This window comes from Etheostoma cragini, chromosome 21, assembly GCF_013103735.1.
Source record: "Etheostoma cragini isolate CJK2018 chromosome 21, CSU_Ecrag_1.0, whole genome shotgun sequence".
Taxonomy (NCBI): Eukaryota; Metazoa; Chordata; class Actinopteri; order Perciformes; family Percidae; genus Etheostoma; species Etheostoma cragini.
In genome coordinates this window covers 17689820-17715671 of record NC_048427.1, presented here as the reverse complement: position 1 = coordinate 17715671, position 25852 = coordinate 17689820, and the positions used below count along the sequence as shown (strand labels likewise).

Genomic DNA, 25852 nt, shown 5'->3' with positions numbered 1-25852 from the left:
AATAAACAAGACTATACCCGTAGATACATAAGGGGCCCTGCAGTACCATGTCCAAGTGTCCTTGGGCAAGACACTGAACCCAGAGTTGTCCCCGATGCTGTTCCAGTGGTGTGTAAATGTGTGTGAGTGTGTATCTGATGAGCAGGTGGCATGTGCAATGTGAATGGTTCCTGTACTATGTAAAAGCGCTTTGAGTAGTCGTTAAGATTATTAAATTAAATACAGTCCATTTACATTGGAAGGTTCTTGGAAATTCTTCAAGCTCTATCACCTTTTTATAATTATTTAGAGATTTCACATACGTGTATTCACTGTTGCAGAAAGGGAAAATTCCTGTTGCCACGGTTTCCGTCAGTTCTTTCTGGTTTGTCTTTTCAACCAAGATGGCTGCATCTGATACTGGTGCTAAAGCAATACTTTTAAAACAGGGCCTGAACTGATACTTAAAGTCAAAATGAAAGATCGGCTTGTTAATTACTAAGGCCATGTGTTTACATTTAAATAATTTATTTAAAATGGAATAAATATATAAAAAATGGAATAAGCGCTGTTTTTAGCTGCAGACTGTTGCCCGTCCCTTGGAAATCTTTTGAGGAAAATACAGCCAGACGTTAGACCGTTTCCTTGTGCTTAAGCCGGCTACTAGCTAACGCTAGGCTAACGTTACCTGCTGGCAACTGTAATGATAACCAGCACCATGTGCAGTGAGGCTTCTGTTGCCTGTAACGTCCGTCTCCGAGCCCCAGAGGACACCGAAATGAGGCACCGGATACCGGTTGTATAGGAACAGATGCCACGTTGGCACTGAGTTCTGTACCCAACCCTAGTAGCATGTTTACATTTGTCTCAACGCTACGCAACATTTGGCTATGATTGGTTTCCAGGTCTATCTAATGGCGTTCAGATGCATTTTGGTCTACGCTAGTTGATAACGCCCCCGGAAATGGAAAATGACCTGAGAGTTTCTAGAATAATTTGCAGAGGCAATTTGGTCTGGCGATGTCAGGCTATTAAATGGATGCTCTATGAACTGCTTGCAGACTTGATCTGTATCCTCAGTCCTTCCGGTCCTTCCATGCTCTTTGTTTTAGGACCGCTGGTTTCCCCTTCACCGTCACCAACGGAGATGGAGAGAAACGCACACCGAGTGTGGCTGGTTGGAGAACTGTCAGTAAATGGACAGTTGACAGTGATTGTGGTTAACCTTCTTTGTGTCTAAGTGCTTTCCTTACGTGCATATACGTTTCAATGAGACGGTTCTATCCGCAACATCAGAATTGGCAGGTAATGACGCTTTAAAATGACTCTTTACTTTGAGCACAGTGAAATGACCTCAAGTACAGTTTACATATAGATTATTATTTAGATCCAGTTGATGGAAACATGCCTAATTCGCACTTCTTATTTCGTGCCATATTTCAAAAGGTAGCATAATGAAAAAAATTACCAATAAATGAATAAATCATATTAACCCGACAACCATAGTTATGTGCATGTGTTATTGAGGACCGAGCAGCCGGGTCAGTGGAACTATACTACGGATCGACAGTTACTGAAAGGGTGTTCTGCCGTCATTATCAAGCTAGTTATCAACTGCATTCGCAAACACGCCCTTTTAGGTCCTTGGTTTGTGGTTCATCTATCATTTGAAATGTGAGACTGGAAGCTCGCTGAAATATCTCTAGGTTGATTGACAATAAAAAAGGCCACAATAAAGGCTATCTTAGATGTGCAAATGCAGCGAGTCTCCAGTATGTTGTGTATAAAGGTGTCACAGGTACCAGATGCTCGCTGCTGGGAGGAATAGATGTGTGATAGACCAAGTGAGAGCCAGCTACTGTACCCAGGGCAATGGCTTCATCCTTCATTTATGGAAACTACTAAATGAATAGGCTGTATTTGGTTTTATTATTCACGTGTTGATTAAAGGGGTCATCCACACCTCTAGCCTTTGACCTCTTATTCCGTGACGACGTCTCATAAAAACCGCAATGGCGGACTACATGCTTGTGTTCCTGCTGGACGAGACGTTGAGTAATTAGGGTTACTATGGCAACATATACTGTCTGTTTTGTGTACAGCATGAAAGCTTTATGTGCATGCTTCGCCTCTTCTTCTCGGTTTGTTGATGAATATCTGTAGCAGCGTGTTGAATCATGTACAAATGGATCCGTTTGGACGCAAATATTCTTAAAAAAGATTCCAGGAAAGACGGGGACGAAAATATTGTTTTTGTGGACGTGGCCTTAACCTGCTTGCAAGGCCTTAAAAAGAAAGGCTCATTGTGGACCACTAATAGTCCTAACAGTGGTGTCACTGGGTTCATTCACAAGCTAGACTCCCCATGGGGTCTGAACCAGCTGAGTGCCACTATTATCAGATATGTTCACCCTTCAGCGCGCACACACACACACACACACACACACACACACACACACACACACACACACACACACACACACACACACACACACACACAGACACACACACACACACACACACACTGGTGACCTGCCAAAGTAAATAGTCAAGTTAAGTAACTCACCAGTCATAAATACCCATAGTTTGGCTGATTGTTGCCATAATTTAAAGCCCTGAGTACACTGCTACACTCTTATAAATGCAAGAGTTAGGGGTTTGCTATAGTCATGCTTTTTCTTTCTTAAAAAAAGGATTTAAAAAATCTTCTTGTGTTGTATAAAGTTATTTCTAATTGGCATAATAAACATATACATTATTCGATTAAAAACAACTTTTGTCCTAACTGTAATTATTGCCCTTTGCAATGGCGTGGCTGAATTATGAACTAGTTCCTGTTTGGATGAAACAATGTACTTGCTATTATCACACTAAAACCCTCACACAAAGCTTGATCTAAGTTTACAACACAATAAATACATAGTAACTAATACCATGACACTTTATATCTGGAATCCAATGGCTTATGTGTTTGAACACAGATACCAAATGGAGTAGCTTATAACTTGTCTTTAAGTATTTAACCCTCTTTCCTTTAAGATCCGACTTAAAGTCAGGCAGTGAGGCAGAAGCCGGTGTTAGCGTGTGTCTCTGTGTGTGTGTTTGTGTGAATAGACATATGACCTTGTCTCTCATAGAACAATGTAAATTATTGATTAGAGGAAGACTGTGGGAGAGAATTACAGAGGAGGGGAATACTGATGTGGTGTCTGCTTGCTGTTCGCTCAGTGTGAGACATTCAGCTGTGAATACTCGACCAGATGTTGTTGTGAATGCAGATCCAAAGCCGCGAATGTGCTTCACATTACTCCCCCTCATTGTTCTACATGCCTGGCTCTCTAGCATTTACACACAGTGGTTCTGATGAAATGGTTGCGCGTACAACCTAATATGGTTCGATTCACAAACTTGGTGCAGTTTGTGAGAAATCCTCAATATTTGCACTCTGTGTGTGTGTGTGTGTGTCTGTGTGTGAGTGTATACTGTATGTATATATGTGTGTATACTGTATGTGTATGTACAGTATTTGTGTGTATGTGTATAAACAGTATATGTGTATGTGTGTATATATGTATGTGTAAACATGTGTATACTGTATATACAGTATGTGTATGTATATGTATTTATATATATATATATATGTGTGTGTGTGTGTGTATATACTGTGTGTGTGTGTGTGTGTATATATATATATAGTGTATACATGTATGTATGTATGTATTTGTATATATATATATATATATATATCTATGTCAATATGTATATGTGTGTGTATACATGTGTATATAAACATATGTCAGTATTTAACCATACATACTGTATGTCAGAATTTAAGTTTATACTCGTGCATTGGTGTGTGCATCGATCTCTTGGTGAGGTGTGTGGTACAGTAAGTGAGAGAGAGGCAGCAATTACCTTCGGAGCGAGTAGCCACTTTAGAGTGTCTCCCCGGTGCTTTCTGACCACGGTGGGAAAGCCGTAGCAGGACAAGTTAACTCTCTCCTTGAGTTCATGCTGTTTATGGAGAAGGAGAACCAGGACATGAGTCGGGGAAATGCAGCGCTACCAGCCCACGGCTGAGCGACTTGGGTCGCCGCGACGTGTAGTTACATTTTTCGAGAGGTACACGTGAGGCTACGGCGTAGGGTGCTTGCCTCCAAGTACCTACGTGCGTACTGTGTAGACCCAACTTCGATTTAATCCAGAAGCATAAATCACGCTTTACTTACTTACTCAGGCCTTTTAAATTCTCATAGGAACATCGGCTATCAAGGAAGCTCTTATATCCTATCCAATCTTGGGACCTCTGCTCCAGATGTTGCCACGTCGGCCCTTCTTTCTTCATCTCCTGTTCTGTGGTTCTTCTCCAGGAGGTTCTCGGTCTGCCTCTCTTCCTCCTGCCCTATGGGGTCCATGTCGGCGCCTGTTTAGTTATTGATTTCTTTTTTCTGAGTGTGTGCTCTATCCACTTCCATTTCCTCCTCCGGATTTGCATTGGGTCTTGTTTGGTGAGTTCACAAAGGTTGACAATTCGTTCTACTTTTACGAACTCTAGGAACCACAGTTGTTCTGAATTCAGGGAGCACAGTGCTCTAGTGGAACAATAAGGCACTAAGAGCCCTTTAAGATATGATGGTGCTTGACCATTTAGAGCTTTGGAGGTCAGGAGAAGGATTTCAATCCTGGTTTTTACAGGAAGTCAATGCAGAGAAGCTAATACAGGGGAAATATGATCTCTATTCTTAGTTCTTGTCGGAACACGCGCTGCAGCAATCTGGATCAGCTGGAGAGTCTTAAGGGACTTATTTGAACATCCTGATAATAAGGAATTACAGTATAATAAACAAATAAATTGACTAGTGTTTGCCTCATTTTGGCAATGTTACGAAGGTGAAAAAATGCTGTTGTTGACGTTTGTTTTAAGTGGGTGTTAAAGGATATATCCTGATCAAAAAGAAGTCCAAGATTTCTGACTGTAGTGCTGGAGACAAGGGAAATACCATCCAGAGGGACTATATCTTTGGATAATGAGGTTTGGAGAGGTTTAGGGACCAGCGCAATAACTTAGCTCAGTTAGTCAGTTAGCTCAGTTGTCATGTGCTTAAGCTCCATACTTTGGTCACATGATGACAAGTAGTAAACTTTAATTTTCACGGCTGTTGTGTCATAAACTAGATCTCATCTCTGTTGACAGTATTCTGTGGTATTCTCTTAGAGGTACTTACTATATAAAATCTCCTCACTCAGTTGGAATGTGTGTCTGACGCCTTGTACTAACTGAAGAGATGGAGGGAAGAAGAAAAGATAGCGAGACGGGATAGAGGTAAAGAAGAGAAAGAGCAAGAGGGAAGAGGATGAAAGGGGGTACTAACAGGCAATCCAATTTTCCCAAGTGCCTTCAGTCGTTTGTCTAGCGCTGAAACAGGAGTCGGTGTGTGTGTGTGCGTGCATGCGCGTGTGCGTGTGTGTCCTGTGCCAATTCATTCACAGTAATTAATGCCACTAAAATAACAGCCTCTGGAAACAAGTTGTTCAACTCGCCTGGCTTGTGGAAGCGTCTGTGGGTGTGTGGGTGGAGTCAGGTTTCAGACAGGTAACACTGGAATCCTTCCACACACACACACACACACACACCCCCAAACACCTCAGGGAGCAGTTAGAGGAGAGAGTGATCACTCCCATCAGATACGTCTACGCCACTGTATTTTCTTTTCTTGTTTAAAACGGCTGGTGTTGCCTTTGGGATGCACAGCAGATTCCACTCATCAAGCAGCAATGATTTAGTCACATAATTGTTACTAAAACTGTTAATCATGTGTCATTTCTTTCTTATTGGAGATCAATTAATCAACTAATTGCTGCAGCTTTATTTGCAGTTGCAGGCGTCTGACTGGCATGCAGTCCCTTTTTTGACAAAGTTGCAAGCACTCTCCTCAGGAAACAACAACTTCTTCAAAAACTATTAAATGCTGCTCGGCAGATATTGCATAAAGCTGATGGGTCGTACGATTAATGCATGTTCCTGCTGTTTTGTGTTGATTTGTGAATGGCAACCTCAATCTAAAAAGCAGTTGACAGGAAATCGTTGGTATGGAAACAGTATTCTCAGAGACCCACAGAGAGAGAGAGCAGCTAATAAAGGTGTGTGTGTGTGTGTGACATGATTACGTAAGTTACCTGGTAGAGGTGTGGCGTTGTATATGTGGTGAAGGAGTAAACTGACTGCTAATTTCCACCGGTTGCAGAACGGCTGCGGACCCGCTCCGGAACGGCGGCGGAGTCATTAGGTTTCCATTAAAGTCGATGAGTGTATATCCACTGACTGCTGAGTGGCTGCGTCCCGACTCGGTCCCAGCTCCGGCGATCCCCAGCCCTCCGGACCAGATACCCAGAGCTTCTATTTTTGCTTCTTCAGCAATTCAGGAACGTATTTCCCTGCGCTCCACCTTGAAAACACAGCACAGAGGGTTTTCCCCTCTACTCCTCTGGATGGAATCAAACTGTCGTTGGTTATGTGGTTTCTATTCTACGTGAATTTGCGAGATCTCGTGGGTGCTTCAGCAGTCAGTCATGGCCGCAGCCGTTCTGCAACAAATCCGGACCTGATTCGTGTTGGCCGAGTCGATCCGCATACGTTCTGCAACCGGTGAAAATTAGGAGTAAGCCCCCACCACCCCGCTGTACCAGGCTGTTCCTCTGTAATAGTCTGAGATGTCAGCGACCATTTGTCTTCTGCAACACACACACGCACCACACACACACACACACACACACACACACACACACACACACACACATTCTTATAGATCTCCAAACCCAGTGCAGACCTACTTTTGCATGCTCGCACAAATAGAGGTCTTCTTTGTTCACCAACCCCAGAGCTCATTCTGTGTGTGTGCGTGTAACATTTCTGCCCAAAGGCCTCGCTCTGTCCTTCAAGCTCTCTTTCTTAAAAATCACACACACACACACACACACACACACACACACACACACACACACACACACACACACACACACACACACACACACACACACACACACACACACTTGAGTCTTGGTGAAGTCACATGAATCAGTAGTTGGACCCAGCCCTGCTCTGTTCCTTCCGTTGGCCTGACAGAACATCCCAAAGTACTCACATGCTGGTAATCTGACTAGCCTTGGTGTTTGTGGATGTTTATGTGTGTGTGTGTGTGTGTGTGTGTGTGCGTGTGTGTGCATGCGTGTCATTTATTAGTCCCTGTTGTCATTCAAAGTTCACAGAGCTGCCGAGCCAGGCACTACAGGTATGCCTAAAGTAGACCACAAGTTCTTGTTTTGAGAACACTTGTTTTAACAAGAATTAGGTACAGCTAACTAAATTGGCAGACTACACCTGCACTTATCTTGTCAACATTGTCAGCTATGATTTAGACTAAAAATTGCACTTAGCCCTACTTGTGTGTGCTGGCGAAATGGCCCGATAAAAGGCTGTTTGTTGGCATCTGAGGTTCATAGCTGCAGTAAGCCTAATGCATAAAGCAATGGTCAGAATGTCCAAATCCAGGGAAATAAAATTCTAAAATACTTTTCCTTCATCTTGTGACCCCTCACATTTATGTTAGGACCCTTGGGTTGCAACTCCCAGGTTGGGAACGACTGACCTGTTGACTCAATGGCAATTTAATTAGCAGGCCATAGCTGATTAGAAGACTGTTGTGCTGGACTTTTTTTCTGAACAGATAGCTATCATCAAATATCATTTCTGTTAACATTGCTATTATGTGCGCTTTTTTTTAACACCGCCCCTGATTTTTTTTGCAGCTTGGAGCGTCTTTTTGAAGTTGAAAAAAGTTCAACTTCTCTGGGGGAAAGCGTCGAGCGCTTTTTTAGACAGCTGACCAATGACAAGCGGAGTAGCCAACCCTGTCGTTGCCATAACAACAATAAAAAATGGAGTTGGAGCACGGCGAGTTAAAACGGTATGACCAGGTGCCCCAACTTGCTTTGTTATATGTAACGTTAGCATCTCTCTCTCTCTCTCTCTCTCTCTCTCTCTCTCTCTCTTTCTCCCCCACCCACGCTGTGACATGATGGCAACCACACATAAGCATTTTAAGGCAATTAATAGTTAATCCATGTCTACTATATACAGTGGCTTGAGAAAGTTTACACACCCATGCTAAAGTTGATTAAAAATGGAATAAAAAATATCTTTTGGAAATGGATCTTTATGCCTTAATTTTAAAAAAATCAAGGAAAATCAAAACTTTAAAGAACAATTTTCCTTGTGAATGAATAATATGTTATAAATAAATAAATAAATCTTTTTTAAAATACAGGGGCCATAAGTACCAGGTGCCCCCAACTATTGGACTGCAGATGGAAATTAGCCCTCGGGCTACAATCTGGCACATTTACGTGTACTGTTGTGCATGTTCATCGATGTGCATTGTCCTGAATTAATAAAAAAAATTAAAAAAAACTTGCTTTGTTTTATGTAACGTTAGCACCTCTTTCTCTCTTTCTCCCTCTCTCTGTGCCTTCTCTAGCTTGCTCCACCGCTTTGTTTTATGTAACATCAGCACGTCGCTCGCTCGCTCGCTCTCTGTTCTTTCTCTAGCCACTCCACATATCACTCTAGCTAAGCTACTGTAGCAATAGCTGTTGTTATAGCAACGAAAGACGCTCTCGGCTGCTTCTTTGGAATGAAAACGCTGCCACCTTTCTTTTCACTACAACCGCGCCATGGTCAACTTTTTCTTGTCAAAAAAGACACCAAGTGGGAACATAGCATGTCACTGCTAGACAGCTAAAGCTCCACTTCTCCTTATTTACTATTACTATCAGTATGAGGTCACTGTCCCACTGTAAAGTGTTTCACAACTGTCACTTCCCAGCTGATAGCCGCTGAAGTTTGGCCTCTAGACATTAAGTAACATCCGAAAAAATGGTCAATAGACCAAAAAATACGAGACGTGAACACACAACCCTATCAATGTAATAGATAGTTTACTGTACACACACTAAGGTGTATGGTTCTCCAGTACTCTATTCTTCCATTGCTTTAATCCTGGCGATAATGTCTATGTACCATCCATCTTGGATGTCCCATGAATTAACCATGACATCAACACGTTGATGTTGTGGCCAGATAGTTCCAAAGAAGCTTTTGGTAACAAAAAAAAGGTCAATATCTAAAATCTTTTAAAATATCAAATGTGAATTAAATGTCAGGTGTAAGGTGTCAAGCAATGGCTTCTCTACATTTACTATATCTACAGAAAACAAGGAAAACATCACTCCCTGGGTATACATTCAATTTTAGGACAGAAATGTCCGGAAGGCTCTGATATTGTCACTTGCTCTCACACATTTTGGAAAGATTCTGACACACCGTCCTCATGTCATACACAACTCTCTCTCTGCTGTGTTTTAGCTAACCTGGATCACACAGGACTTTTTTCCCCAACTCCAGTGTTTAAATTGCCCCAGTGTGACAACATCTGCGTGTTATGTTTGCTATATGTAATGTTGCTAATGGCGTGCGGCTTGAAGTTTCCAGGCAGAACTCGCGCTTGTTACCTTTGGCTCAGCATTGCGTGCATCAATCTACACACCGTAGATGGACCGTACACCAACCGTTAAAGCCCTAATTATTGGATCCATAGGACGTACTGAGATCTGAACCAAGCATCCTGTACCGAGCAGTTTGGGATATGTACATGTACACGTGAAACACCCTGATATGGGTGTTTTAGCAAAGTAAGTTACCTTGTTCTTCTGCTTCTTCCTGTAGTATTTTAACACCGTGTTGAATCCAGGCACACTGTTCCTATGAAGGACTCTACACATATTGGTGCTCCTACTGACTGATACAGAATAACATGTTGGAGAGGCTGCCAAGTAAATGTAACCCTCCTGTTGTCTTTGAGTCAAACGTGACCCTGTTTTTAAAGTTTCTATATCAGAAATATGGGTTGCTTTCAACACAGTTGCCCAAAAACAACCTGGAGGTTCCAGAATCAGAAAAAAAATCAATCAATCAATAGCAAATTCTTCCTCTGATCTTAACTATTAGTCTAGATAATTTCAGCTTTTCTAACACAAAAATCTGATGTAACTTCATACAAATCAGGTTTGTTGTCCACAGAATTGAAAAAAACAAGTGTAAAACACTAGTAGTGGTAATAAGTTGGTGTAAATGGTGTGTACAGTATACCGATGGTAGTGGAAAAAAGCAAAGGAAATGTTGAGAAAAGTGTTAAAAAAGGGTTTAATTCACGGGAGGCCAACACAAGGGTTAATAAACAACTGTTAAAAAAAAACCATCCCGCTGTGCCCAATCTGAGGATCAGTTTTGTAGGTTTACACAGTCATAAGTCATCTGTCTGTATCTTCCTGTGCAGGATGGATTAAATGCCAACACACACATGTGCGTTCACAGTCCGCAGGCAGGCAGGCGGGCAGGCAGGCATGCAAGCTGGAGAAGACGGGAGGGATTTTCCCATACTGCCTCTGCAGCGGCTGCCCTAGATTCCACCGAACGATTGTCTTGATGCAACTCGGCTATTATTAGAGCGGCATTATCAGGAGGGATGGGGTGAGAGAGGAGGGAAAAAAAGGAAAAAGTAGGGAGGAAGAAAAACTGGCAGAGAAGAAAGAAAAGCATGCCTTTGTTTTGCTTCCACTGTGTGTCCTCGCCTTCTGCTGAATATTCAGCACTTTGTATATTTTGGTTTCCATCAGATGACTTCTTCGGTATTCTCTACAGCATTCCGTATAATAGAGCAGGGTTGATATTGTTAGATTCTGATTTCCACTGCGGTGTAATTGAATGTTGTGACCTCAGATCCTAATCTGACTAATGCTGTTCAAACTGGCATCTCATATACATTGGGGCTTGAAAGTTTGGGCACCCCAGGTAAAAATCTGTATTAATGTGCATAAAGAAGCCAAGAAAATATGGAAAAATCTCCAAAAGGCATCAAATGACAGATTAGACATTCGTATAATATATCACAAAAAGTACGATTTTATTTCCATCATTTACACTTAACACTTAATTAACAGAAAACAAAATAATGGCGTCTGCAAAAGTTTGGGCATCCTGCAGAGTTTAAAGCATGCACCGCCTCCTTTGGAAAGCTGAGACCTGACAGCGTCATGGATTGTTGTCAATCATTGTCTGGAAAGACCAGGTGATGTCAATGTTAAGGTTTTAAATGCCCGGACTCATCTGACCTTGCCCCAACAATCGGCACCATGGCTTCTTCTAAGCAGTTGTCTAGAAAACTGAAAGTGAAAATAGTTGACGCTCAGAAAGCAGGAGAAGGCTATAAGCAGATAGCAAAGGGTTTTCAGATACCAATATCCTCTGTTTGGAATGTAATTAAGAAATGTCCGTCATCAGGAACAGTGGAAGTTAAAGCAAGATCTGGAAGACCAAGAAAACTATCAGACAGAACAGCTCGCAGGATTGTGAGAAAAGCAAGTCCAAACCCACGTTTGACTGCACGATCCATCCAGACAGACCTGGCAGACACTGGAGTTGTGGTACACCATTCCACTATATAGAGATAATCGTACAAATATGGACTTCATGGAAGTGTCATCAGAAGAAAACCTCTTCTACGTCCTCACCACAAAAATCAGCGCAAATTTTAGCAAATTTTGGATGCTAGCTTGATGCCATCTGTAAAAAATACTGAAGTAAGAGAAAGGCTGGCTTCCACAAATAGATATTGATCCTAAACACACCTCAGAATCCACAGTGGATAACATCAAGAGGCATAAACTTAAGGTTTTGCCATGGCCTTCACAATCTCCTGACCTCAACATAATTGAAAATCTATGGATAGACCTTAAAAGAGCAGTGCGTGACAAGCCCAGAAATCTCAAAGAACTGGAAGACTTTTGGAAGGAAGAATGGGCGAATACATTGTTCATTCACAAAGAAAATTGGTGTCCTTAGTAGGTTAGATTTTCCTAATTTTCTATAATTAAGGCATTATGATACATTTTCAAGAGACGTTTTTATTTTTTCCTCTGTTTAATCAACTTTAGCTCGGATGTGTAAACTTTCTCAAGCCACAGTATATAGAGGAGACAATAATTAAATATTAAATATCATTTATTTAATGCCTTGAAATGCTTAAGAGAGAGAGAGAGAGAGAGAGAGAGAGAGGGACAGATCTGGTCTGGAAGGAGAGCAGGAGTTCTGCAGTTTGGCAGCATTTGGGGTTCCTCCCTAATGAGAAGGGAGAGGTGTTTCAGTATTAATGTTTGGTATTCAGTTTTTGAACGCTGTAGGCACAAGCCGACCGTTTGGTGACGCCGTCTGAGCCTTACTCATCATTTTTAATTAGTCACGTTAATAGATATACCGCGGTAAAACAGGGAGGAGGTATCAAAATTTGGATACGGCCCAACTTCTCCTGCAGACAGGGCTGATTAGCAGGCTAATAATGCCCGAACAAACGGATCGGCTCTGATCACTTACAAATGATGAGCAGACAGCCCTGGAGGCAGGACCTAAGAAACAAATTGGATTTGGCCACAGTCTAAGTCTGTAAGTCGGTGAACAGACTTGGGTCAAACATGTAGGAATCAGTGGATTACACACTGATGCACTGGGGGACATGTTCCTTCATTACCATGAACACACACACTGCATGGTTATTTTCACTCCATCCCACATACGCCGTCCTGTTGCCCCAAATACTCACTCAAGCACCAACTGCAGATCAATCCGCCACTGAAAATAGTCCCCGACAAATGCCCCGTTTCATCGCGTTTGGGTGATGCTGTTAGAAACTACAGTGATCAGCTGTTTTGTGAAATCACTGAACCTTCTGTAAGAATGAAATCACATATTTTTGTCAGCTGTTTTTAAAAGATTAACGTCTCCAGGAGGAACTACAGCAGAGATGATCTGGCTCGGGTATTCGTCAGGCAGTTGCACTTCGTTGTTGGTGTTGTTGTTGTGGGTCTGCATAAAACTATTTTGGACCAGCCAAGTAACGTTAAGTTAAATATTTCAAACTGATAAGGATGCATTTCATTGAGCAAATGTGAGTGTGTGAGATTCATTTTTTACTCTTATCATCTTTGTTTACTTTGATATCTAAATATGTTGTGTCTAATGGCATGTGATAGCCATATTTTTGCATTGGGCAAAATTGCAGAGCTAATGCAATGAAGTACAAAATGAGGAAGCGCATTAAAGATAACAACCGATTTCAGCCTGAAATCGGTGGTGCAGAAGGAAGTGTTTGAGTAAGTGTTTTCCCTGTATTGCATCAACAACAACACAGTGCTATTTTTGGTTGTGCCTTTTCCTTTTCCTCTCCTCCTCTCCCTCCTCCCTCCTGGGCCCACACATCCTTCTAGGAGTGGGGAAGCTGGGTCACATCACTCTGCTCAAGGCTGTTTACTTTGCCTCTCTCTCTTTCTCCTTGCTCTCCGCCTTTTTTATCTCTTTTTTTTTTCTTTTCTGTGTCTGCCAGGTGTTTTTGCTCTTCTCTCTCCTTCACACATCCATTCTTTCAACTCTCCATACTCTTGCCCCACGTCTCCACACTTCCTGTCCTTCTTGCCATCTTGTGTCAGCTCTGGTTCCCGTGTGGGTTTGACAGAGAGGTAGAGAAAGACGGAGAGAGAGAGAGAGAGAGAGAGATGACCTTGTAGAAGAGAGGGCGTCTCTTCATGCTGTCATTGGGTATTACTTCAGCTCATGTGCTCTCTTATTCTGTCTCTCTCCTTCCCGTTACTTACAACCCAGGGAGCATCCACAACACAGCCACTCTTCTCCCCTCTCTATGTTCTAGCGCTCAGTTGTGTTGAAGCTTTAAAGAGGAAATTTGGGATTTTTCAATCTGGATTCTTGCAGTCTTAACACGGCTTACTGAACATGCACATAATATTCCGCTTGTTGCCCTTATTCCGAAAAAGACAATTTTCCGTCTAAGCTGTTAACATGGCTAAGGAATGTGAATATTCCACTAATATTACCGTTTACATGTAGCCGTGCAAAATAGGATTTTCCCCCCAATTTTTCCACCGGTGGCAGACTTGCTCAACCACACGAACACAGCCTCCATCTTTCACCCACCTTCTTGAAAAGGTCGGTATTGGGCGCCCAGATATAGAGGTTTACTGCGGCCCTTTGCTGCATGTCCTTCCACCTCTCTCTCCAATCAATAAAGGCCTAAAAATGCCCCAAAAATAAATAGGAAAAGGTCGGAATTGTGATGTACCTTATACGACAACCTGTTAATATCCAAGGCTTTAATCATGTTTCTCCTTCTTTTCCCTTTGGGCATGCATCTCTAACGCATGCATCATAACTCGCTTACCTTGCAAACTGTTGGCTAGTTGGTTTCTGTACAACATCACACCGAGCTGACCATAAACGGGATAAACCCCCCAACTGAGACGCTTACATTCCAAAAACGCTGAATTAATTTCCAAAGATTGCCTCTAAAACCTTAGTAATACCGTCATGAATCACGTCTTAATCAGTAAATGCTAAATTCGGAAAAATGCCTTATTTGGAATGTCCAAACGAAATATGCTGTTTATGTGACCCATTTCAATTTGGGAATATTGTCATATTCCCAATAATAGTGGAATATTGGTGTACTCAGTGAGGAGTAGAATGGCTGAAAAAACACAAGGCAGCTGGTGTGGTTGGATGCAGGAGCAGTTGCACTGGGACATCCACAGCATGGTCCATTCACCTTCCATCTAATCATGCATGACTATCCTTCCAGCCAAGATTGCCATCCGTCTTAATGCTCCTCCATCCCTTTCTCATCCCTCTTTCTCTTTCTCTCTACCTCTCCAGCTCCCTTTGTCCTCATTCATCTGCATTTCTTCTCATTGAGCAATTGCCCTGCCATTCTACCTTGTAGCAATTTCTCTGGTAATGAAACCACACACACACACACACACACACACACACACACACACACACACACACACACACACACACACACACACACACACACACACACACAGTATCTCTCCAAGTCCCTGTGTTTTGTATAAGGAGGGAACATCAAACGTGTCTTTGCCCATAGCGGCCCTACTTGAATTTCTTTTTGCATGATGAGATTTCTTTCTCTCTCTCTTTCTCTCTCTCTGTCTCTCTCTCTCTGTGTCTCTGTCTCTCTCTGTCTCTGTCTAATTGTTTGACTCAGAAAGCTGCTTCATATATTTATGTACCTTTGGGGGACCATCTCTATCAGTCTGTGTGTGTGTCTCTCTCTCTCTCTCTCTCTCTCTCTCTCTCTCTTTCTCTCGCTCTCCCTCTCCTCTGCTGATTGATATTCTGTAGCAGTAGAAAGCAGCAGAAGCATTTGGTCCGTTGTCAGGGAAAGGGAGCCTTGGTTACGGCGATGTCAACCTGGTTGCCATTGTGCTGGGCGAGTCCCTTAGTTTCTTCTGCTGTTCTTCTTTTCCATCCTCCTGTTTTCTGCTCTAATCCCTTTTTGCTCTTAGTTGTATTTGACACTTTTTTTTTATGATGCTCTCATCTTCATTCCTCTTTGATTTTGATATCCCACTCCTCCCATCTCTTCCCTTTCCTTCCATTCATTCCTTCAGTTCAGTTTCATCCTTCCCCTTATCACTTTGTCTTCTTTGTGCTCAATTTTTCACTGGGGATGCTTCCTCCTAATCATTTCATCTTTCTCTTCTCTTTGCGGTTTCCTGCCCCAGAATCACGTCTATCCTCTGTTTTTATTGCTCTTTCTTTCATTCATTTATAATTTTTTCATCCTTTTCTCCTTTTTTTTCTTCAAAAGACAATCTTCCTGAGTTCAGTTTCCTCCTTCTTTATCTTTTGTTACATACTTAGCTTATTGTTTGGTCGTCTTCAGTCATCCTCCTTATCGTCCACTCTCCTTTTCTCTGAATAATTTACTCCTTTCAGGATCTGCAGGTCTGTGCTTTTGGCTATTCACATGAGAACAAGAGGGACTTGTCTTCTTCAGGCCCAGCTGCTGGCGTTATCGCTGCACTTGTGTCAGTTTCTCTCACAAACGCACTCCTTGTTTCCGTACAAAAACACTCTTGACGGCTCCACGCTTGTTGTATTGGAGTTCTTTGCCGCTCAGGCACCCTTGCATTGTCAAAGTCACACTTGCTGTTCCAGTACATGCAGGAGAAAAATGCTACAGAAGGTTTGTGCCGGCCAAAGGGACACTCCAGTGATTTTGTATTGCACTTTCATAAAGTTCTGGGTAGACTTAAAAAGACAAGTCAAAGCAGCAGCGGCTGAGATCTTGACTTAAGTTCCCTTGTGAAGGTCTAGAGAGGTAGAGGGGATAAAGGAGTCTTTTTACCCTGGCTAGTCTACATGTTTTCTGTCCAGTCAAGCTCAATAAATCAGATTAGAGCTTTTGGGGAACAGGCTAGAGTTGTGTGTGTGTGTGTGTGCGTGGGACTAACAGGACAAAACTGGGGTTGATGGACAGATAGACTGACAGAGAGAGAGTGACAGAGACAAGGAGAAGGGTTGTTAAAAAACCTTATTAAAGGCGTTTATTGGAGTCAAAACACAACTTCATTGCTGCAGAATGAAAGTGGGGCTTGTGACCTGATTCATTTACCATTGACATCTTGGTCACTCTCAATAAAAAAATTAAATATAAAACATAAAGAAGGTCAACACACTTTTTTTTCACTTTTATCATGCAAATCCAGATGTAAAGAAAGCTCAGTACACAGATGGAGAGTTGTGCTTCAAACACACTTTAATCTGTGTAGGCGTGTGTTTTTTTCCCAGCTTTCTCCGGCGCTCCATTTAAAAGGCAGATTGCGTTGCTCTATATCCATTGGCTGTTTGCTTTCATGCTTTGTGCTCATTGGCTGCCAGCAGCCTCCAGTGCGGCCAGCCAGAAAGCTGTTAGTGATGGGCAGATTACACGCCGCTGCACTGCAAAACACACATTCACTCATGGATGCAGTTATATAGTGTACATGAACATGCAAAAACGGTCATAGACAACACTACACTAGGATACATACACACACCAGACACACATCACGTACGCAATGACAGGGCACTTCTTGTGCACTTCTCTGGCCTTGTATCAGCTGTTCATGGCTTCACTTAAGGTCTTTAGATGTACAAAACTGAAAGAAGCAGTCAGCTGACTCTCAGCTCCATTTTAAGTGAATGGCTGGAAACAAAGTCATCATAGCATTTCACAGTTGAGTAGTTGCTTTGGACATGACTTTATACTCGTGGGCACTATTATTATGCATTGAAGTGTGTTCTTTCCTTTTGGTTACATTTTTCATTCAGTGGGCCAATGTGCTGCAATAGCATCAACAACAACACAGTGCTAACAGGCATAGTGTGTGTCCCTGTGTGTGTAACAGGCAAAGTGTGTGTGTAACAAGCACAGTGTGCGTCGCTGTGTGTGTAACAAGCATAGTGTGTGTGTGTGTGTGTGTGTGTGTGTGTGTGTGTGTGTGTGTGTGTGTGTGTGTGAAATGCATGCACACACATACACATACACATACACGGACTAACTGACCAACTGACTGACTCCTAACTGACTTCAGGGAGATGTCAGAGTGAGGGGCCTGCCAGTGCTGGACCAGCACCCTGAGCGATTGAGGGGGATTTGGTGCCTTGCTCAAGAGCACCTTGGCAGTGCCCAGGAGGTAAACTGGCATGTCTGCAGTTGCAAGTCCACACTCCACCGTACTTTGGTCCAAACGGGGACTTGGACCTGCGACCATCCGGTTCGCAACCCAACTCCCTATGGACTGAGTACTCCCCCCACAAAAATAGCTGGTGATATTTAATACTTGACATCTCATCAATTTGCAGCTACTGCCAACTCGATAGAAGCCATCCTTAACAGTAGCGGTTCATGCTATTTGATGCTGCGGACACTGTTTAATACTTGATATCAATGAGATGACATTCTGGGCCCCAAATTAACAGGCCTCTCTGGGGGCCCTGCCTGGCGCTGGGCTCCTGAATGATTCAGCCTCACACAGATCACACAGTAGGGAATAGGCTTGTGTTGGAGGACCTGAATCTGTAGTCAGCTTCAGTCTTGTCTGTAGACCAGTGTCTTCTATTGGTGCCATGCGCAGGCCATACAAACAGAGTGACACACCACCTGTAGTGATAATGAGAGCTGATACTGAAAATATCAGATGGCGTACAGTGTTTCATGTATGGCACCGGCGCTCCTTTGTTCTCTCTAGCTCTCATTTCTGCTCCTCACTGTGGCTGATAGAAGCCTACTGCTTCTATACGTGTGTGTGTGTGTGTGTGTGTGTGTGTGTGTGACCAATGCTCACTGCTGCCTCCCGTTACTATAGCAACAGAGTTTTCTCATTCTTTTCATGTGTATGTTTTTTCCGACTGAATACTCAGTGTACTCTGTGTGTGGGTGTGTGTGCGCGTGTGTGTGTGTGTGTGTGTGTGTGCGTGTAGACCGACTGCAGTTGCTGATCGTAATCAGTGCACGCAGATGGATCGCACACTGGATCGCACGACAGCGGGACAGAATCTATACTGTTCTTCACTTCTCATTGCATCCCTAATCAACCATGTGTACAGTACTGTACAGCATGTGGTCATCATCTATACTTCAGATGAATAAATGATGATCTGTACAGTTGCCAGAGACACGCAGCAGAGACAAAGATTTAGGAACACACAAGCACAGACGCATGTATTTTAAACCATGTGTGTGGTGTGTTGTTTGTGTTTAACGATCAGAGATCCACAGCACATAACTCAGCCTGAGGTCTGTGGATTGATAGCTCGAAAGAATCAAGACTTGTCACACAGCTGCTGCTACTACAGTACACACACACACACACACACACACACACACACACACACGCGCATACACTGATTGACGCAACAGGTTTGACAGGAATGTCTCACTCTCCCAGTCATCGTGGATCTTTTTGTGCCTGACACACACAATTCATATTTGAATCTTAACCCTCCTGTCGCCTCGGGTCAAATTTGACTACTATGACAACAGAACGTTTGAAAAAGTGACAAATCTTGGAAACAAACTACAAAAACGCAGGAAAAAATTAACAAAAACATATATTTTTTTTTTATATTGATATGCTGAAAAGTGACCAAGAAAATCAGAATAGTGACAAAAGAAACATCAAAAATGTTTTTTTTTTTTTTTTTTACTAAAACATAGTTAAAAAAGTGACAAAAAATAGTAATACAAATGACAAAAACGTTGAGAAAAGTGTAGAAAAGAACAACAAAATTGCAGGTCGACGGGGATGAAAACACGGGGGTTAATGAAGCTGGTTTTCATTGAATTTAATGGGTCAGAGTAACCTGAACTGAAGAAGACTTTTAATCATGGTGAAACTGATAAATTACCTATATTAAAAGATATTTAGGAGATAAAGAGATGATTTGTGGATAGGGTATTATTTGGGACTGTATTTTGATCACTCTTGTACAAAATAACACCAATTTGGTTATTCAGTATGTGATTATTTATCATCATGGTGTCACCTTCTAACATATGTACTAGCCCTAAAGTGGATGTTTTTTATATAATAACAATATATAATAACAACGTATCAAATGAGAATGTGAAAACAGTGTTTCAATGGGAAAGGGGTCACTCTGTGAGCTTTTTCAGCCGCAGCAGATAGCTTAATTATTTAAATTATTTTATTTCTTTTTTACAGAAAGTGCTCCAAAAACTCGGTTAAAGAGCCATAGTGTTGCTCTGTACCTTTGAGATCTATGAATATGTCTATATTTATGAAAGGGGAATCTATAAAATAAAAACAGTTTATTATTTCACCACAAGTCTCATTATCAGGGAGGATTGTGAACATTTCAGTTCTACTGGTCCCATTGTTTCTCCTTAATCAACTGTAAACATGAAAACCAGAAACATATATATATTTTTACAAATGTATTTTTAGCTATAAGCACCGATCCGTTAAATTCTTGCTACCATAATAATCCACTCAGGGGAGTTCAAATGTTCCTTTTAGGGATGGGAATTATTATTTTCTGTCCACCTGCCACTATGGCTAAGACATTCAGAAAAGTACCAGCCGCGAAAAAAACAAAACATATTTTACTATCCCATTTTTTCGTGACACACTATTTGCACTGACAATGATGGTGACTGTCTATGCAGATTTTTTAGAAAAAGAATACAGCGTCATTTTTGTCATGTGTTTCATAGTAGGGGTGTCAGGGGATGATGATACATTTGTTGTTTTATGTTCTTTTAATCAGCGTTGGCCGACTCAGCTCAGCGCTATACGTCTCTGTCCCCCACACGGCCTGTTGTTGGGCCCCGGGCCAACGGGCAGCAGTTAGTCCGCTTGAGTTTTAATGGCCTGCGCTGAAATACAGGCTGGGCATGATATGAAAATATGCATATGCAAGAGCGCCTCTGTTTGTGTGGATGCTGTTTCGTTGTGGCAATAATGCTAGTTGGGACAAAACACACACACATACACGCACACAGTTCAGTGGTTTTCTGTAACTTAGAGGGACTCATCATCAGCAGCTTAAATAGCATTTCTCCCACATTTAATTTAGTTTTCAAGCCTTTTAAGCGGGATTTTGTTTTTCCGAAATTAGGGCTGGGCAATGTATTGATGTTGTATCAATATCGCGATGTGAGACTATATATCGTCTTAGATTTAGATTTAGTCGTAGATCATTGTAATGACATTGGTGTTGAAGCAATTAGTTTATTACTCAGTTAACTTGATGAAGAGCAAATGAATAAAAAACTATATTTATACTAGTATGGACAGTAAAATAAATTAACTAATGAGAAAGAAATCATCACCAAATACAGTTCATGAGTCATTAATGAAAACAGTTGCTAGTTGTGCCCCTAAATGACATTACGCTGTGTCACCTTTGACTCCCCCCCCCCCCCCCCCCCCCCCCCCCCCCCCCCCCCCCCCCCCCCCCCCCCCCCCCCCCCCCCTTCAGCTGTCCTATTTAAATAAAGGCCTAAAAAAGACCCCAAACGAAACTTTAAAATAAAAAGTGAAGTGATGACAAGTGTTAATGACACTCGGCTGAACTGAAACAGAGACGGAGGCAGCGACCGATAGAGGTCAACCGTTGTTGTCTGGAATGCATTAGAGATGAAAGGATGGCGGAGCACGTGAGAGTGATAGATCAGATCAGATAAGGGCACATAGACGAGTGTCCTGGATTGATATAACCGAAAGAGGGGTGTAACGACGCATCAGTCATGGTTCAATCCCCAACGATATCATATTATCCACACAAAGTGAATTTATACATATATACAATACATATCGTCATCTTTAAGATGCGCCTTTATTTTGAAATTTCCACTTTATATATATGACCGAGATGTGTAATGACATGAGGGATAATAAACATATAGGCACGAAACAAAGGAGGACAGACTGAGGTAGCTGGCAGCGAGTGATCACTCTGGTGACTGCAGTAGTGCATTGTGGGAGAGGGGTGGGAGGGTGGGAGGCAGGCTGAGGTGAGATGCACTCGTTGCTCCCTCTTCCTGTCTCTGGGTGACTGGGGGAGGGGTGAGTTATATAGAATGAGGGAACAGGGAGGATGAGGATCACAGGAGAGAGTGACGATAACATGAGGAGATGAAGGAAAGAAGATGCGCATACACACACACACACACAACCTTTTTCATGCACACACAAAAGGAAACCTGCAACAGCCTGGCTAATATTTCTATATTTAATAATAATGCTCCTTTAGTTACATGTACACGACTACATTTCGGTTAAAAAATGAATATGTTGTGCTGCGTTTACCGCATTCAATATTTATCAGCTATTATCAAACAGCTGCTGGTGGTTTACTCACACATCCACAACTTATTTTGTTGTTGTTTATATGCGATCACAAATGTGTTGTGTATAGTAAAAGTACCCACCAGTTCTGTGTGGTTTTATACACGTGTGAATGTGCATACTTCTGAAGACTTTCATTTTTTGAAATACAAGGTGTACAGGGATTCTCTGATTTCTTCTCCTTCTCCAACCTGCACATAGAAAAATTCTAATGTAAAAATGCATCTGTCTTATCAGTCTAAACTATGTCCCGCTAGGCAGGTTGAACCCAGGTGAGATGTTTTTTTACAGTGTGTTCAGGGGACAGGCAGCTAGCAGATGGTGAGGAGATGTTTTTACAGTGTGTTCAGTGGACAGGCATCTAGCAGATAGTGAAATGTTTTTTACAGTGTGTTCAGGGGACAGGCAGCTAGCAGATGGTGAGGAGATGTTTTTACAGTGTATTCAGGGGACAGGCAGTTAGCAGATAGTGAGGAGATGTTTTTACAGTGTGTTCAGGGGACAGGCAGATAGTGAGATGTTTTTTTACAGTGTGTTCAGGGGACAGGCAGCTAGCAGATAGTGAGATGTTTTTACAGTGTGTCCAGGGGACAGGCAGCTAGCAGATAGTGAGATGTTTTTACAGTGTGTTCAGGGGACATGCAGCTAGCAGATAGTGAGATGTTTTTTACAGTGTGTTCAGGGTACAGGCAGCTAGCAGAGAGGGAAGAGATGTTTTTACAGTGTGTTCAGGGGACAGGCAGCTAGCAGATAGTGAGATGTTTTTACAGTGTGTTCAGGGGACAGGCAGGTAGCTAGCATGTTTGCTGTTTGCGTGACATCTTTTAGAGCACATTTTAAATGCAAAACCAAACTGCCCTCATAATTGGTTGGGTATGTGATGTTGTTGTTGAAAGTCGTCTCTCTGTGTGGTTTGTAGGCATACGTGGAGTTTGACGACCAGGAGTGGGAGAACAGAGAGTGGGTGAAGGTCTTTGAGGATTTCCAGCTGTTTCTGCTGGAGCACCAGCTGGTCTGGGCCAAGAGGAAGGAGGGAGCCGGAGGAGCGGGAGCAGGTGGAGGAGCAGGAGGCGTGCTGCAAGGAACCAAGGCCAAACACGTACAGTGGCCTGCCCTGGTAAGACCTTTACTTTCTATTCATAGGCTGGACACAAAAATAGAAACAGTCAGCCATATGACCCCACTTCTCTTCATCTAAATATAAAGCCGCAGGATCATTCATCAGCAGGCCTGGGTACCAAATTGCCTGTAAAGTATCAAGTATCAAAAAATCCCTCGTCATTCAATACCCAAGGGGATAGTCTCATCAGCACCAGTGAGCCAATCAGCATGCTTCAAGAGACCCGCGGGAAAATCTCACGTAGTAGGAGCTGGAAAAAATCAATAAAGGGATTTGTGGCTTAATGTTGTAATTTGTTTCTGTTTTATAAAATTGGTGTCGATTCAATTTTATTCATAGTATCAAATCATAACAACAGTTATCTCGAGACACTTTACAGATAGAGTAAATAGACTCAGGGGGGACTCAGTCACCAGTATCGAAGTCCCGGTAATGGTATCGGTACTGATATCAAAACATTTTGAACCATACCCAGCCGTATTCTTCTTTAAGTTCCATTCATTTGTCCTATGTGGCTATTGCTGTAATGGTTGACGTGGTTACTGAGTTGTAGCCCCAGCTGTTCTGTGTTGGACTTGTGAAGGCCACCATCATCTTCCTCATTGTGAAGTGCTTTGATTGGAACATTGACATGCTTTTCCAGTTTTTCATCAGCCATGGCGCTTTGTGACTAATTCATCTGCATCTGTGATACTGAAAATGTTTGCCTCAAGTAGCTTTGTTTTCAGGAACACTGACTATACCCATCGAAGACGCTTACTGTGGATACCTTACTGTGTCTCAGTCAAGGCTGGCATGTGGTAATCGGTTTAATTTTAGGGCTGTACCGAATACCGGGGGTGGGAAGCGAGAGTTGAAGCGACTTTGTTACGTTGTTGCAGGACAACAGTCACCTTGTTTTTTTGTTACCTTCATAGCGTTTGAATCTTTTCTGTGGCAGCAATAGAGGCAGTGATGTTTGATGTTTGATGTTTTCTGTAACGTTAACGGACCTCGCACGCCGCGATACGGATATACAAGTCTGATCTCTGGTTACATGATTGTCCACTCCAGGGTGACGTCAGGTTGCCTTTCCCCAAAACTTGCTGCAGGCATTCAAAATAAACACAAAGACCTGCGTTTTTACTGGCCTGTCTGACCAGTGACTATTGACAACATTTTGTGAATGAATGCAGCCAGCCAGGGCTTCCCTAAAGCATTGATGTTATGAATGGACTATATAGTATGTATACCTTTTATCATATTGTCTGACAGTGCCAGCAGTTAACATACCGGCTTAACATACTCACAGACTCACCAAAATTGGCGTTTGCATCAAGCCTGGAGAAAATGTACGTATTTTAAGGGTTTTGGTAGTAGGCGCACAAAAATGGCTCACTAGCGCACTCTACAAAGTTAAAAAACCTTTAAAAAGCTGAGCCCCTGCAGTGCGTTTAATGTAGCCTTATGAAACTTGGTAAACATATGTAACATGTCTAGACGTACAAAACCGCTCATTGGATCCATACCCTAAATGCAACAGGAGGTCTGCCATTTTGAATTGAAAGTTTGAAATTTGAGCGGTTTTGGCCATTTCCACTTGTCGTACTTTAACTCCTAGAGATTTCATCTGATCAACTTCTAACATGGTCTGTGCCACCATAAGACCTTAAAGATGAAATGTTATTAAAAGGTAAACTTCCCGTCATAGGGCATGACCGTGGCGGGGTGGCCATTTTGTGCGTTTCACCATGGGAACAGGAAGTGGGTGTAACTGGAGTAACATTGTCTAATTGGCAGAGGCACGTAACGCAATACAGCAACACAATATTGGAATTTTATTTTTAAAACACGTAACCAATTAAAGGACAAGCCCTTGTAGGAATAGGAATGCCCACTCTCTCTGTGTGTGTGTGTGTACGTGTGTGTGTGTGTTTGTGTGTGTGTTTGTGCGTGCGTTCTGATGCTGTGACTGCTCTGTGTCTCTGTTACCACACACACATCCACACATGCTTTGGTGTGGTGCCAGTGTTGTTCTTGTGGTGTTTTTGTAGTCATCTGTATGTCACACTTCTCACGCACACATTACATCACACACACTTCAGACGACAGTGGCCCGGTCCCACATGCTCATGCTGAAACAGTGTGGATGTGTGTTTGTCTGTCGCAGTCAACTCATATTTGTTGCTAAATGTTATTTGTGTCTAAATCTGTTCATAAATGTTTGACATTGATGGCATTTAGTTTAAGACTGTGGGCATGTTTTGTTTTTTTCCCTGTGTGTATGCCCGGCAGTGGCTGCATGGCAATGTGATTCACTGTTTTGATTATGTAATAGCAGTGTGCACAGCACCATCTGGCACACGCATGGGGGGATACGAGTTCAAAGACTTCCACACACACAGTTTTTTTTTTTCTGGTTGTTTTTCTCTGTCTGACTCCTCCTCCTCCTGTTTATTTTCCACTCATGTCCGCCCCTCCTCCCCCAGTTGTCATAGCAACAGCATCAAAAAACATTTGAGTACAGACCCACAATCAAACACACATACAAGTGGAAAATGAAGCCGTAAGCCTCAAGATGCAGTGAAAAGGCTTTACATTTTAATGAATAACAGTGAGACTCAAAGAGTCTCAATCTTCGTCAGTTCTGCGACTGGTGTTAATGGAAATATTGGATCAGTGAGTGAATACTTTTATGAATTGATATGGCCACAAATGTAATATACTAACCACTAATCATAATCCAATGTTACACATTTACCATTACAGCGGGTTTTCCTGACTCTGAATGAGCCTTTTGGGGTCCCCGTGATTGGTGAGAAATGGCAGTCCACCACACACTTTGATAAAACTACAACACAGAATATAGTCTCACTGAACTTGATGCCGGGCTTACACAGGCAGCTTCAACAACAGCAACTCTCTCTCTCTCTC

The 25852-nt window shown here is 42.4% G+C and overlaps 1 protein-coding gene across 1 annotated transcript in view; it reads left to right on the top strand.

Moving 5' to 3' along the window:
- The window catches only part of jmjd1cb (jumonji domain containing 1Cb), a 118309-nt gene that overhangs the window by 30121 nt on the left and 62336 nt on the right, over positions 1–25852 (top strand). The window contains exon 2 of the mRNA XM_034860104.1: positions 22739–22936. Within this exon, the coding sequence (XP_034715995.1) occupies positions 22739–22936 (198 nt within the window). The remainder of the gene's footprint in view (positions 1–22738; positions 22937–25852) is intronic.